At 44.1% G+C, this 16,190-nt stretch overlaps 1 protein-coding gene across 2 annotated transcripts in view; it reads right to left on the reverse strand.

Annotated features, from left to right (window-relative positions):
• The window catches only part of TRIO (trio Rho guanine nucleotide exchange factor), a 1,426,902-nt gene that overhangs the window by 434,113 nt on the left and 976,599 nt on the right, over window positions 1–16,190 (reverse strand). For both annotated transcript variants that reach the window (XM_063922713.1, XM_063922714.1), the window contains exon 31: window positions 12,245–12,346. In XM_063922713.1, coding sequence (XP_063778783.1) covers window positions 12,245–12,346 — 102 coding nt within the window. The remainder of the gene's footprint in view (window positions 1–12,244; window positions 12,347–16,190) is intronic.

A 16,190-nucleotide genomic window follows, 5' to 3' on the forward strand; every position in this document is an offset into this window, starting at 1 on the left:
ACGGAGACTCTTGTAAGGCCACCACCACCACCGACAGATCCCAAGGGGCCACAGGTGGCACATAAGGAGGCTGAATCCTAAACACACCCTGAGTGAATGTATGGACATCAGGTAGGGTAGCAATTTTTCCTGAAACTAAACCGACAAGGCAGAGATGTGAACCTTGAGGGAGGCCAGGCGCAGGCCTAAATCCAGGCCCTGTTGTAGAAAGGCCAACAGTTTGGCCGTACTAAACTTGAAAATGTCATGATTGTGAGACGCACACCAAGTAAAGTAAGCATTCCAGACCCTATGGTAGATCAGAGCAGAAGCCGGCTTACGGGTCTTCAACATAGTTTGAACGACCACCTCAGAAAAACCCTTGACCCTCAGGACGGAAGCCTCAAGGGCCATGCCGTCAAAGCCAGACAGCCTAAATCCTGGGAAACACAAGGGCCCTGAATGAGGAGGTATGATCGTTGTGGAAGTAGAAAGGGACGATCCCATGAGAGACCCAGTATATCGGAGAACCAGTGCCGTCTGGGCCACGCTGGAACGACCAGTAGCAGGTTTCCTCCTTTTTGCTTGAACTTCCGTATTACTCTGGGTAGGAGTGACACTGGAGAGAACACGTACGGTAGCTGAAAGTTCCATGGAATCCCCGAAGCGTCCACGAACGCAGTTTGAGGTTACCTTGTCCTTGCTCCGAAGACCGGAACCTTGTGATTGTGTCAAGACACCATCAGATCCACATCTAGAAGGCCACACGTGTCCATGAGAAGTTGAAACACCTCCAGATGGAGGCTCCACTCTCCTGCGTGTACGTCCTGACGACTGAGGTAGTCCGCTTCCCAGTTCAGGACACCCGGAATGAACACTGCGATATGGCCGGCAGATGGCGTTCTGCCCATTGAAGAATCTTTAATACTTCCTTCATTGCCATGCGGCTTCGAGTGCCGCCTTGATGATTGATGTACGACACCGTGGTGGCGTTGTCCGATTGTACTTGAACAGGTCTGGTCTGTATGAGATGCTGGGCCATTGTCAACACACTGAACACTGCCTGCAGTTCCAGAATGTTTATTGGGAGTAGAGACTCCTCCTTGGTCCACCGACCCTGAAGAGAGTGTTGTTCCAACACCACGCTCCAACCTCTCAGACTGGCATCTGTTGTCAGGAGGACCCAGTCGGATATCCAGAATGGACGGCCCCTGCTCAATTGATGGTCCTGCAGCCACCTGCTCAGTGACAGGCGGACCTCCGGAGACAATGAGATCATGTGAGATCTTATCTGATGAGGAAGGCCACCACACTTGGTCAGAATTTATCTTCTGCAGAGGGCGAGTGTGGAACTGAGCATACTCCACCATGTCGAAAACCGACACCATGAGACCTAGCACTTGCATTGCCGAATGTATCGACACTTGCGGACGAGAAAGGAAGCATCGAATCCTGTCCTGAAGCTTCAGGACTTTCTCCTGAGACAGGGACAACTGTTCGTTGTGAGTGTCCAATAACGCTCCCAGGTGTAACATGCTCCGAGCAGGAACCAGGGAGGATTTCTTCCAGTTGATCAGTCACCAGTGGGCTGTCATGCACTGGACCATCAGATCGAGATGACACAGGAGAAGTTCTGGGGAATTTGCCGGGATCAACAAATCGCCCAAATATGGTAGGATCCTGACCCCTTGACGGCGGAGTGTAGCCGTCATGACCGCCATTACTTTGGTGAAAACTCGGGGAGCCGTTGTCAAACCAAAGGGTAACACCCAAAATTGGTAATGAAGGTTGCCTACCGCAAACCACAGGTACTGTTGATGAGAAACCGCAATAGGAATATGTAGGTAGGCATCCTTTATGTCCAGGGAGACAATATAGTGCCCAGGCACCATGGCCAGAACAAAAGAGCGCAGAGTTTCCATACGAAACTTGGAGACCTGCACATGTTCAAGGACTTCAGATTGAGAATGGGCTGCGAGGACTCGTTCAGTTTTGGGACTAGAAACAGCGGTGAATAGTACCCCTTGCCTCTCTGAGCCAGAGGCACCTGTGCCACCACTCCTGTGATCAGGAGGGAATGTACCACCAAGTGCAACGTGTTTGCTTTTGCCGGAATCAGAGGGGTTAGTATATGCACCGTCCTCCTCAGAGGATGTGTCGGTTAAAACCGTGGATTGGGAGGAGGTAATGGCCCGTTTAGAAGACAACTTAGTCTTAGGCGGGCGAGAGTGACACTTAGTTACAGCATTTGAATCGATCGATGACTAAATCTGAGTGGAAAGTTGATCCACCCATGGCGGGTTCACAGCAGGGACCATAAACTGTTGCAGTGGCACAGGTGGTCCCACAGGGGGCGTCAATTTAGTCACAAGCGTGTTTAACAATGTGGAGAATGTAGCCCAAGGTGGGTCATGTGATGCCCCAAGCGCTACCGACCCACTGGGGTGTAAGGAACCCCCTGAACCTGAACTCTCAGCTGCTAAATTATCCTCCATTACGTCTGCGGCCTCTCTACCACGAAGTGTGGGAAATGCCCCAACGTCTTTGCCACATGTAGCAGACATAATTATGTGCACAATAATGAGCAACACGGTACAAGGTGGAGCAGCACTGATACCTAGCAAGAACTCTCAGAACAGTAGCCTAAGATGGCACAGATCAGGAATTCAATAGATATAGAATATATGGTGACTATAAATCACAAGTAAAAATACCCCGTCAGTATATCTTGTGATACAATTCTATATTAATTATAGAAAAACCTGAAACACTTGGCCCCTTCAGGTATAGCAATATAGGAATAGCACGCTGAGTGAAATACCCTGCAATAAGGTAACCACGCAGCAGCTACATGCACACACACACACACATATACTGTATAGTCACAAGTGTACCATGCAGAAATTATGTACCATAAACTGCACTGGACTAGCAATACAAAGTAATACTCAGTATGGCTATATGTAATAACTATAGATATAACAAACACAGTAAGCACTGGATGTATATCACAGGGTGTTTGTACCACACAACCCTGAATGTATGCACTCTTTCATAACTAACATATTCTCAGAGACAGGTAGAATACTCAAGTGTCCTGTAGGAAGCACAGCACTGGCAGTCAGGCAGTTCCACAGAGGAGGAGGATTTGCCCCAGCAATCCCAGGAACAGCAAGGCTCTATCTGTACCTCCAAGGTCTTCTTGGAGTCTAAATCCACTTTCCACAACCTTAACCACAGTATGCGGCGAGCCAGGACAGACGTGGCTGACGCTTTGGCTGCCAGTATGCCCGCCTCAGAGGAAGCCTACTAAATATAATAGGCAGCGGTGCATATGTGAGACAAGTATTGTATAGCATTGTCAGAAATATCCTCTGAACCCATGCCTCAATACCTTTTGCAGCCCAAGTGGCAGCTATTGTGGGTCTATGAATTGGCCCCTGCGAGGGAATAATACAATTTTAAATTACCTACCGGTAAATCCTTTTCTCTTAGTCTATAAGGGATAATGGGGAGACTTAGTACAATGGGTTATAGACGGGGTCCAAAGGAGCCGATGCACTTTAAATTTCTTCAACTGGGTGTGTTGGCTCCTCTCTTCTATGCCCCCTCCCGCAGGCAGTTATAAGTAAAAAAGTGCATGAAGAAGAAAGGATATACTTGAGAGAAGGAACATAACGAGTGGTGAGATTTACACACCAGCACACCACTAACATAAAATGACCAGCAATGGCTAGCAACAAAACAGCTGAACAGGTAACCATAGAAAGAGTACCTGCAGAAAAGTCAACGCACTCAACGGGCGCCCAATATCCCTTATAGACTACGAGAAAAGGATTTACCGGTAGGTAATTAAAATCCTATTTTCTCTAGCATCCATAAGGGATATTGGGGAGACTTAGTATGATGCGGACGTCCCATAGCTTCCAGAACGTGCAGAGACTTTTGCAGCACTGCCTGCCCAAACTGGGTATCCTCTTTGGCCTAGGTATCAAATCTGTAGAACTTCACAAAGGTGTTCTTCCCCGACCAGGTAGCAGCTCGGCAAAGTTGCAAGGCCGAGACTCCATGGGCAGCCGCCCAGGAAGACCCCACCGATCTTGTAGAGTGGGCCTTCAAAGACTGTGGCATAGGTAAGGCTGCCGACACATAGGCCTGCTGTATAGTAAGCCTAAGCCAACGAGCAATGGACTGCTTTGAAACAGGGCAACCCTTTTTCTGCGATTCATATAGCACGAACAAGGAATCAGTCTTTCTGACCCGAGCACCGAAAGGGTTCTTTAAATGTGGAAGGAATGGGTGTATTACCTGTACATATGCAGACCATAGGAGTATTGTAATCACTTCACATAAGGATGGGAATTTCTATACATTGGAGGGCTTTATGAATTGCCAGTCCTCCTATGTGATTTATGTCCTTACATGTGGATGTGGAATCCAGTATGTAAGTCGAACTATCCGCAGTTTGAATGTTAGGTTTTTGGAACACAGGAGGGGGATAGTTAATAAATCGAGAAATCATAGTGTATTAAGACATGTATTGAATTGTGAGCAAGGGGGGTTAAAAAATCTAAAAGTGAAGGCAATTGAACAGGTTAAAGTAACTGCTAGGGGGGGTGGGGACAGATATCGGGAATTATGTAAGAAAGAGGCCTTTTGGATCTTTAGGTTAGGTACGATGGTACCCTCTGGTCTAAATGACTCAATAGAGTTAAACAATATTTAGGGGGACTGTGTCCACTATATTTTGGGTTCTGGATGGTGGTCAATATTCTATTATGAAGGAATGATTATGATTAGTAAATCTGGCTTGGGTCCTTATTGGGGATTAAGTGTGAGTCCAATTTTTAGTATACGGAATATTTTTACGTGTACAGGTTATCGAGTTCATGTAGGGTCATCTCCATAAATAAACACAAAATGAAGATAAAGAATCTCTTTGGGAGGGAGAGATTTTCTAGATTAATTTAATGTAATACAGGTTGAGTATCCCATATCCATATATTCCGAAATACGGAATATTCCGAAATACGGACTTTTTTGAGTGAGAGTGAGATAGTGAAATCTTTGTTTTTTGATGGCTCAGTGTACACAAACTTTGTTTAATACACAAAGTTATTAATAATATTGTATTAAATGACCTTCAGGCTGTGTATACAAGGTGTATATGAAACATAAATGAATTGTGTGTATGTACACACACTTTGTTTAATGCACAAAGTTATAAAAAATATTGGCAAAAATTACCTTCAGGCTGTGTGTATAAGGTGTATATGAAACATAAATGCATTCTGTGCTTAGATTTAGGTCCCATCCCCATGATATCTCATTATGGTATCTAATTATTCCAAAATACGGAAAAATCTGTTATCCAAAATACCTCTGGTCCCAAGCATTTTGGATAAGGGATACTCAACCTGTATATGTTTGAACTATATGAAAAAAGTCTACTCTGTTTGTTATATGGTATGTTTCCTTATTTCAATTAATTGAGGAATAAATTCACAGTGTTCAGTATAGAATAAAATAGAAGTATAAGATTATTAGACATATTAAATAAATAATCAAATAAAGAAATAATAATGAATAAATAGAACGATTTAGAGAATGGATGATGTTTCATGTGTATCAGCTGCTATAAGAAATTGTCCCAACTAATTATTAATGACTAGAAATTATGGTAGTAATATATTATAAAGTTTATGTTCTTAATAGATGGCAATTTTAAATGTTCCACCTGATGTGCACATACTGATGACTATAGACCTTGAGGATGAAAGGGTTAATGCACAGGTTACAATGGTGATTACTGCTCTCTATGTGGATATAAGCAGTGGATTTGGAAAGGGGGAGGTATGCTTCTGAGGAAACGGCCACAGTCACAAGGCCGAGAAACGCGTTAAGTGTGACCCCTATCTACGTGGATGCAATTATCCTGAAAGCAGCCTGCATCACTCCCAGTGTCAGCGAAAGCTCTGTGCGATCCAACAAGCTGCTGAACGTTCATCGGTGGCCAGCGGAGCCATCCAACCATTGGCTGGAAGATCACCCTTCACCCCCAGCTACAGCCGATATATCATCTTCTCCAGCAGGAGATCCCCAGCGCCGGTGCTAGCGGCAAAACCGCTGAGCGCTGTGTGGGATAAGAACGAGTGATCGGCGGGAGGTGTAACAGAAGAACGGCACTGGTGAGCAAAAAGTTCAAAACTGACACGGCTGCAGTGGACACATAATAACTGTGAATCCCAGTACACTCTCAATGATTATTATCCACTTGCATTAATTCTACTATAACGGGGACGCCCGCTAGTTCGTACAACTAATATTAGCAGTTACTCTATGGAGACTTTTAAGACTGTCAGTCAATTGATTCTCTCTCTCTAATTCCAGCACATTTAACAACAGAGACATTGTCCATTCATTACATCAAAACGCTGCCTGAGTGAGAGGATCTGAGCAGTGTTTGATCATCTGTGCTAATTTAACCCTTTTTAGCTATGACTGGGCTATGGAGCTTTTAGAGAATCCCTAGTATACTGCCTTTATCAGTGTGATATTGATTATATACAAATTTGCGTTGTGGAGGAAATTGTATGCATATGATACATTGTTTTACTAAGAAGCAATTGTAGGTGTCAGGGAAACCACTGTGTCAGTTGAGCAGAGCATTATTTAATGACAGCAGGAGATTTCCATTAAGGTTTATAAGTAAACTGTATTAATAAGTGTTATAATAGTTTTATGTTATGTGTATGGTGGTTTTACTATATTTTAATAAAAGCCTATATTTTGGACAGCGCTCTCTCTATTTTTTCTGTGCCTTAGTGGATGCTCTCCTGAGAAGTGGTGATAGCTGGTTTTCTCGTCTTACTTCTGGTGCCTCTAGCCGCATTGGAGGCACCTCTGGACCCAGATCTAAACCTATTAGACCGAAAGGACTGGGTAGATGGCCCCAGGTAGGAACGCCTAGCCGGCGGGGCCCCAGAGGGGAAAAACGTGGATTTCCCTGCAGTAACTTTAGAGATCCACATATCCAATTCCTCACCGAAGAGCCATTCCCCCGAAAGGGGAGAGACTCGACACTGCTTAAATTCTGCATCCGCTATCCACTTTACGCAAACCACAAAGCCCTGCGCTTCGACACTGCCATAGCAGTGGTCCTAGCATTAATATTTCCTTTCTGCTTGAGGGAGTCACACAGGATGCGTGCAGTGTCCTGAATGTGCTTCAGGAGAGTCACAGTAGTGACCAGGGGCATAACACCCCGAGAGGCCCTCCTGAATCTAAGTAGCCCAAGAATGAATGGCATGAGTCATCCAACAACCTGCTATGACCGGCATTTGAGACAGACCCGCTGCTGTGTAGACAGACTTTAGTGTAGTTTCTGTCTTCCTATCCCCAGGGTCCTTTATAGTGAAGGAACCCAGGGCTGGCAGCACTGCCTTTTTAGATAGGTGCGAGACTGATACGTCCACAGCCGGGGGTTCTTCACAGAATTTTCTGCCTTCAGGAGCAAATAGAAAAGTGTGTAAAAACAGTTGTGACACTTGGTATTTTTTATCTGGATTAATTCATCTAACTCTGCAGAATCAGGGAAAGTGACACTAGGCTTGTTCTGTGTGAAGAAAAACAACTGCTGTGACACAGCGTCCTCTAGAGGGAGTTTTAACACATCCTGCATAGCCAAAATGTGGGGTTCAATACCCTGTGTAGAAGGGGAATCCCCAGTAATAGGCTCCAATTCCTCCCCCTCCTCTAGTATTTCCTCATCTGAATCAGAGAGTAAATGCAGGTAACCTACGTTTTTGTGGACCTGAATTAGAGGGGGGGGGGGGGGGGGGGGGGGGGCTGCTCTGCCCTTACAGCCAGATCTGCAAGAGCTTGCTGAAATTGTTGTGTTTTTTGAGCATTTGCAGTAAGCTGAGATGACATATCAGACATCATAGTTTTAATGGCACCTATCCAGGTAGGCTCTGGACTCACCCCTCCAGTCCCCTCACTGAGCTGTGAGGACTGAATACATTGGTCACAGGACAATGAACCAGACATAGGAGGAGAGAATCTGGTGTGACATACACTCAATAATTGGTGTTTTACCATGATCACAGTAATAACACTATATACACATCCACACAGACAAGTTATAAGATAGCAAGCCTGCCCTTACTGTATGTGATAGGGAGACAGAGAGAGAAAGGAGACCAACACACCCAAGCTAAACTGCCCCAGTTAGGCTGTAAGGTGATATATCACAGCATAACACTGGTATTTTGTCCGGTTTAGGACACAGATTGTGTACAATAGCGGCTCTCCAGTGATATTCTGCCTGTCTGAAGGAGCCGTATGCCTCCCCTGCGTGTGAGCCACACCTTCAACCGGGGGACTCACCTAGCGGGGGCCCTGGTTTGTACTCACTACTGTTGTCACCTTCAGGCTAATGTTAGGGGTGTGCAGCCTGCTGTGATTGTGACCGCAAAGGCGCAGTGCCCCGCGGAGCAACAAACTCTCAGGACGGTGGTCCTGCAGTGGGAAAGCGTCTGACACCTCGCAAGCCCGGTGACCATCCCCGCCTAACTCCCACAGTGTAGGTATGCTGTTGCCCAAACAGTATACTGAAAACAATAAAATTTTCAAAAGAAACTGAAGAAAACTCTCTGGAGCTCCCAGAGTGTGAATCCTCTCCTGAGAGCACGTTTTTCTAAACTGTCTGTCGGAGAGAGAATAGGGGGGAGGAGCCAGCACACCCAGTTGAAGAAATTTAAAGTGCACCGGCTCCTTTGGACCCCGTCTATGCCCCATCGTACTAAGTCTCCCCAATATCCCTTATGGATGCTAGAGAAATATAGATTTCAGGCATCCCTACACATGCTTATCTGTCTGTTCCTTCAGGGAGGTGACAGTGGTAACAGGCAGAGTAGACGACACCACGAGACGGGTGATGTGAGAATCCACCGGCAGTGGATTCTCCCATTACATAACTCTGCAGAGAAAAGATATTGAGCCAAAGCCCGTTTAGGGAGCGGGAATTTCTTACCTGGGGTAGACCAGGGCTCCCTCCTGATGTCCACAAGATGATCAGAATGGGTTAATACAGTTTTAACAACTTTCTGTTGTTTAAACACATCAGTTTTCTTGGCCACTTTAGTGGAATCCTCATCCTCAGTGATTTGTACGATCTGCTTAATAGCAGCAACTAGGGCAGGGACATCAACCTGTGAGGGAGAGTCCTCGTCAGTAACACAGGATTCAGGAACTGACAGGATCGTATGCTCCCCCTCCTCATCAGATAAAACATCAAAGAAGTTAGTGGATTGTGAGTAGGAAGCAGCCCGCTTAGAGGACCCAGGGACAAGGGAGTGACCTGGAGTAGATTTCTGTCTAACCAAATACTGATTTCACTGTTGCATCTGGGTAGAGTTTTACTGCCCTTATTGTTAGACACTGTAATAAAGCAACAATCAGGCTATTAGTACGATGAAGTCAGACAAAGTACACAACCTGCGGACAAAGTACAAAACCAGCGTAAAAGTACACACCCTTGTGAACTAAATCCCGTTGTTACATAGTCAGTGAGGTTGATAAGAGGCAAAATGTCCATCGGGTTCAACCTGTATTCTGTGTTAATCTGTTCATATTATAATACGCCTGCTGAAGTAATGGTTTACTACCAATTGACCGCTATGATTCTGATCACTCCCAGATAATTTAATGTCAATATGTTAAATGCTATAGCCCTGATACATTTTCCAGTTAGGAATTTGTCCAATCCATTTTTAAATACATTTACAGTGTCTGCCATTATTACCTTCTCCGGCAGGGAGTTCTAAATCTTTATTGCCCTTACCGTGAAGAACCCTTTCCTATGTTGTATACGGAATTTTCTCTCCTCTAGCCTGAGTGCCCACGCGTTCTATACAGAGTTCTTTTAATACACAAATCCACTGCTAGCTCCTTGTAATTATCCTTAACATATTTGAAGATATTAATAATGTCTCCTCTCAGTCGCCTCTTTTCTAGTGTATACATATTTAACCCAGTAAGCCTTTCCTCGTACTGCAGAGACTCTAACCCTTTAACTTTAATCAATTTAATAGCTCTTCTTTGAACTCTTTCTAGTTCCCCGATATCTTTTTTATAATATGGTGCCCAGAACTGAACACATTATTCCAGGTGAGGATGTACCAATGATTTGTACAGTGGTAGGATTACTTCCTCGTCCCTTGTTGTACGTGACTATAACACAGTAAAATATCCGTATAGCAATAAGTACTATGTACACTATATTAGAGGACCCTGACGTACCTAGTCCCTTCGGGTACAGAATATAGTGATAGATGGGATACACATGAGAGTAAAAAAATACAGCAGATACAGGCACACACAGTCACAGACAATGCAGAGATTATCATAAGCACAATAAAACTGCACTGGACTAGTAGACCGGAGGTATATATCAGAATACACGTACAATATATTCTGTAATAGGTACACTCTTTCTTAACTAACACTGTCTGAAATAAGACATGTAGAATACTCAAGTGTCTGTAAAGTCTCAGCGCTGTGTACAGGTGGCTTTACAGGGGAGACCTTGTGCTGCAATCCCAGAGATTAGCAGCAGCTATGCTCAGAAGATGGTGCCCAGCGTCTCTGTCAGGAACTGAGGGAGAGTGTGAGGCATCTCCAGTGCGGGAAATCTGCGTGGAGATGGCGCCCTGGGCCGGGGCTACTGGTCAAGGACTGGCTACCCTATGCTAGAACTCACCGCTGGTACAATGGACTCTTACCAATAGGGGCATTAGTACACCCGACCTGTACTATGCCCCGGCGGATATAGTGGGGTCCCTGCTTGGTGACAGTGTCTGTATCCCTAGACAGCGATCAGGAACATGATTTAGTCTTACTTCCTCCCTTTGTAGCAGACACACGAACCAGGAGCGTGTCTGCGACTGTCTCTCTAAGCCGGAGTGTCTCCGCCGGAAGTACCAGGGAATTGAGCCGCGGGAGTATGCAACGTAGTTTGGGAGGTGACGGAGATGCAGCACTGAGTATCACCATGACATAACAGTGCTGCGGCCCTTAAAGTCTTCTTAGGTTTTTCAGGGCTGCTCAGTTCAGCCTGCTTGTTACAAGTCAGCAAGGTTTCAAGCACAAATGGACCATTCTCTGAACACCATTCTTGAGAAAGGGCTATTTCTGCCTGAAATGTTGCTGAACTTGCATTATAAACATAACTTGTTTAGTACAATATATCCAGAATGCAGTCTAATTCTCTACTGTGTGTGTGTGTGTGTGTGTGTGTGTGTGTGTGTGTGTGTGTGTGTGTGTGTATATATATATATATATATATATATATATATAATCTGTTGAGATAATTCAACATATATCTAAAAGTGCTATATTTACACAGTGGACCATTTCCTTGACACATATCCTTGTTGAAATTGTACTTTACGCCCTTTAAAAGATGTATCCCTGATGAAGTATTGAAAAAGATGAAACACATTGAGTTTTATAGGGAAAGACACAATACTGTGATCCCTGTCTCTACATTGCAAGTTCTGGGAAATTTGTGTTGGATACACTTTTGGGGTGAATTCCAATAATACTGTATGAATAAGCAGAAGAAAGCTGTATATTATTATTGAAATACTGGTTTTAATTTTAATGAAAAAAAATAGAGATTAGTAAATAAGTCTCTAGAGGAATATTTATTTAGTAAAATTCAATACTTCATAAATTTAGAGAGAGAGAGGGAGGATTAAAAAGGTTTCCATATAAAGAACTTGAGATTTTTTTATTTACATAGTATATTTGCTTTGTAGATGGGTTTATGTCGTAAGGCATTTTCTGCAACAATCAACTAAGAGTATCTTACTTGAGAAGCCTTCAGCTGGATTACTGACAGGCACATATACATATATTGACCACATCTTCATCTAACATATCTTCTGTTCTATAGTATCCTTTAGATCAGTGGTTCTTGACCTTAAGTGTTCCAAAATAGATGTTTTGAGAATCTACATCTGTGGCAGCAGGTGGTATGATTACTGATCCCACAAAATGGATTAACTCACATATAAGAGAAATCCACAAAACTTAGCCTATTGGTGGTACTTGAGAAATGGAGTTGAGAAACCCTGCTTCAAATTATTTCAAACACTGCTTTAGGTTTTCAATATTCCCAGAAGGTTACTATACACAGCAATATATTCAATATCTAGAGTTTTCATATGAAAGAACATTTTGCAGCTCACTTTTATTTTACCTTAAGAACAATTTTGTTGTCAGATGATGGTGTTCTGCCAACCCAAAGTGCAAATTTACATGGGTCACCCTCTACATGTTCTGTGACTCCTAACTCTGAGGTCTGGAATAAAAAAAAAAAAAAAATGAACTTTAACAATGTGCTGAAAATCACATAGGGAATAAACACATTTATGGAACAAGCATATATGTAAAAAGAATTGTTCTGCGACAAGTTATGATAAATGAATAAATAAATTTGACAATATTGTCCTTTAATTACCTACCGTGTCTGACTCTGAATTGTTTCTGTCCATCTCTACTTTCCTCTTTTACAAACAGGTCTCTGTTACTCAACTACTGTAGTTTTATGTTTGCCTGTGACTAATATTATGATTAAGACAACTAAAATGTGTGCTTGGATGTTGCTACCACTATGTTAACCTGGCATTCACTCATGTGATTTTGAATTTCCTTGATACAGGTTAGTGCTTAAACTTCCTTTTTGTGTACAGTAAGTTTAAAAGATCATACAAAATATTAACTTTCTTGGCCTCAATATGGACATACAGTATGTAGATATGAGGATGATTGAAAAATAGTTAATATAGAATTAGTAGTCAAAGTAGAGGCTTTGTCAAAAAAAATTTGTGGCTTGGTTACCAATAAAGGTGACTAGTGTATTTAAAATGCATACATAAATAAATGTTCCAAAACATACATTTAAAAGCAAAATGAGGTTCAAAGAGTAAATTATATTTAAAGGTGTGTAGCTGAGAGTAATCAATGAAGTTACAAGATGCAGTGGTGTAATGGTGAAAACCTGGTTTATGCACTGGACACAGTGTAAAATAATAGGATTTTTAATTACCTATCGGTAAATCATCTTCTCGTTGTCCGTAGGGGATACTGGGGTCCATTTAGTACCATGGGGGTATAGACGGGACCACTAGCAGCCATGGGCACTTTAAGAATTTGATAGTGTGGGCTGACTCCTCCTTCTATGCCCCTTCTTCCAGACTCAGTCTAGGAAACTGTGCCCGAGGAGACGGACATACTTTGAGAGAAGGATAGATAAGGACAGTGGTGAGAGTCCGAACCAGCACACACAAACAAGAGGAAAGCCAAGCTAACCAAACTTGATACAGGAACAGCAACAGCTGAACCAACATTAAATTAACCAAGTAACATTGCAGGAAGAACAAAGCACTGGGCGGGCACCCAGTATCCTCTACGGACTACGAGAAAAGGATTTACTGGTAGGTAATTAAAATCCTATTTTCTCTTACATCCTAGATGATACTGGGGTCCATTTAGTACCATGGGGATGTACCAAAGCTCCCAAACCAGGTGGGAGAGTGCTGAGGTTCCTGCAGAATTGACCAAACTGAAGGTCCTCAGAGGCCCAAGTATCGAACTTGTAGAACTTAGCAAACGTGTTCGAACCAGACCAAGTAGCTGCGCGGCAGAGCTGTAAAGCCGAGACACCCCGGGAAGCCACCCAGGAAGAATCTACTGACCTAGTAGAGTGGGACTGCACAGATTTTAGACATGGCAAACCTGCCGTGGAATAAGCATGCTGGATAATAAGTCAGATCCAGAGTGCAATTGTCTGCTTTGAAGCAGGACACCCATTTCTATTGGGATCATAAAGAACAAACAACGCGTCCATTTTTCTGTGACGAGCTGTTCTCTTAACATACACCTTCAAAGCACTCACAACATCTAAAGACTTTGAAGTAGCAGAAGTGTCGGTGAAAACCAGAACCACAATAGGTTGGTTGATGTAAAATGCAGAAACCACTTTAGGAAGAAATTGCTGATGAGTTCTGAGCTCAGCTCTGTCCTCACGGAAAAATTAAATAGGGACTTTTATGAGACAAAGCCCCCAACTCTGACACGAGTCTTGCAGAAGCCAAGGCCAACAGTGTGACTGTCTTCCACGCAAGATATTTTACGTCCACCTCCTGTAACGGTACAAACTAGTCCGAATGGAGGAACTGCAGCACCACGTTGAGATCCCAAGGTGCCGTGGGAGGCACAAAGGGAGGTTGGATGTGCAGAACACCTTTCTAGAACATCTGGACATCAGGGAGAGAAGCCAATTGTTTCTGAAAGAAAATGGACAAGGATGAAATCTGGACTTTTAAGGAGCCCAGACGCAGGCCCACATCCACACCTGCCTGCAGTAAAACCAGGAAACGTCCCAGATGAAATTCCACCGCAGAATAACTTCTGCCCTCACACTAAGACATATTTCTTCCAAATGCAATGGTAATGCTTAGACGTTACTCCTTTCCTGGCTTGGATCAAAGTCAGGATAACATTGTTAGGGATCCCTCTCCTGGCTAGAATCAGCTTTCAACTTCCATACCATCAAACGTAGCCACGGTAAGTCCTGATAGACGAACGGGCCCTGTTGCAGAAGATCATCGCGAAAAGGTAGAGGCCACGGAACTTCGAGGAGCATCTCCAGAAGGTCCACATACTAGGCCCTTCTTGGCCAGTCCGGAACAAAGAGAATTGCTTTAACCTTTTCCCTTTTTATTTTCTTTAGAATTCTTGGGATCAGAGGAAGTGGAGAAAACATGTACACCATCTAATAGATCCATGGAGTCGTCAGGGCGTCTACCGCCACTGCCTGTGGGTCTCTCAACCTGGAACAATCTCACTTGAGCTTCCTGTTGAGCCAAGTGGTCATAATGTCGATCTGTGGATATCCCCTTTGACTTGTCAAGCACCCAAACACCTCTGGGTGAAGGCCCCACTCCCCCGGGTGCAAGTCATGTTTGCTGAGGAAGTCTGCTTACCAGTTGTCTACTCCTGGAATGAAGACCACTGACAATGCCACAGCGTTTCTTTCTGCCCAGAGTAGAATTTTTGATACCTCTGACATCGCTGCTCTGCTCTTCGTTCCGCCCTGTCGGTTTATGTACGTCACTGCCGTCACATTGTCAGGCTGGACCCGAATGGCCCGATCTTAAAGAAGATGTGAGGAATGCAGAAGGGCATTGTATATGGCCCTGAGTTACAGAATGTTGATTGGAAGGACGACTTCCTGACTAGACCATATTCCATGAAACTGCACCCCGAGTAACTGCTCCCCAACCTCTGAGGCTTGCGTTTGTAGTTAACAGAATCCAGTTCTGAAATTCGAACCTCCAACGAGGTGAGAAGTTTGCAGCCACCACAGAAGGGAGATCATGGCTTTTGGCGACAGACGGATCTTCTGGTGCATGTGAAGATGCGATCCGGACCATTTGATTGAGCTGGAAGGGTCTTGCTTGAAACCTGTATTGAAGAGCCTCGTAAGAGGCCACCATTTTCCACAGAAGGCGAATGCACAGATGCATTGACACCCGGGTTGGCTTCAGGACGTCCCTAACCATCGACTGGGTCACCAATGCCTTTTCCAATGGAAGGAACACTTTCTGAAACTCTGTGTCCAATATCATTCCCAGGAATGGGAGCATCCTTGTTAGCTCTAGGTGAGATTTCCGAAGGTTCAGAATCCACCTGTGATCCTGGAGGAGTTTGGTTGAGAGACCAATGCTGTCCAGCAACCTTTCCCTGGATGGTGCTTTTATCAGGAGATCGTCCAGGTATGGAATTATGTTCACTCCCTGTTTGCGGAGTAGAAACATCATCTCTGCCATCACCTTGGTGAACACACTCGGTGCAGTGGAGAGACCAAATGGCAGGGACTGGAACTGGTAGTGACAGTCCTGCAGTGCAAACCATAGATAAGCCTGATGAGGCAGCCAGATCGGAATGTGAAGGTACGCATCCTTAATATCCAGAGATGCTAGGAATTTCCCCTCCTACAGACCTGAGATTACCACTCTCAGAGACTCCATCTTGAATTTGAACACTAGTAAGTACGGTTTCAAAGACTTGAGGATCAGAATCGGTCTTACAGAACCGTCTGGTTTCAGTACTACAAAAAAGTTGGAATAGTACCCCTTGTT

Source organism: Pseudophryne corroboree, chromosome 5 (assembly GCF_028390025.1).
Source record: "Pseudophryne corroboree isolate aPseCor3 chromosome 5, aPseCor3.hap2, whole genome shotgun sequence".
NCBI classification, from domain to species: Eukaryota; Metazoa; Chordata; class Amphibia; order Anura; family Myobatrachidae; genus Pseudophryne; species Pseudophryne corroboree.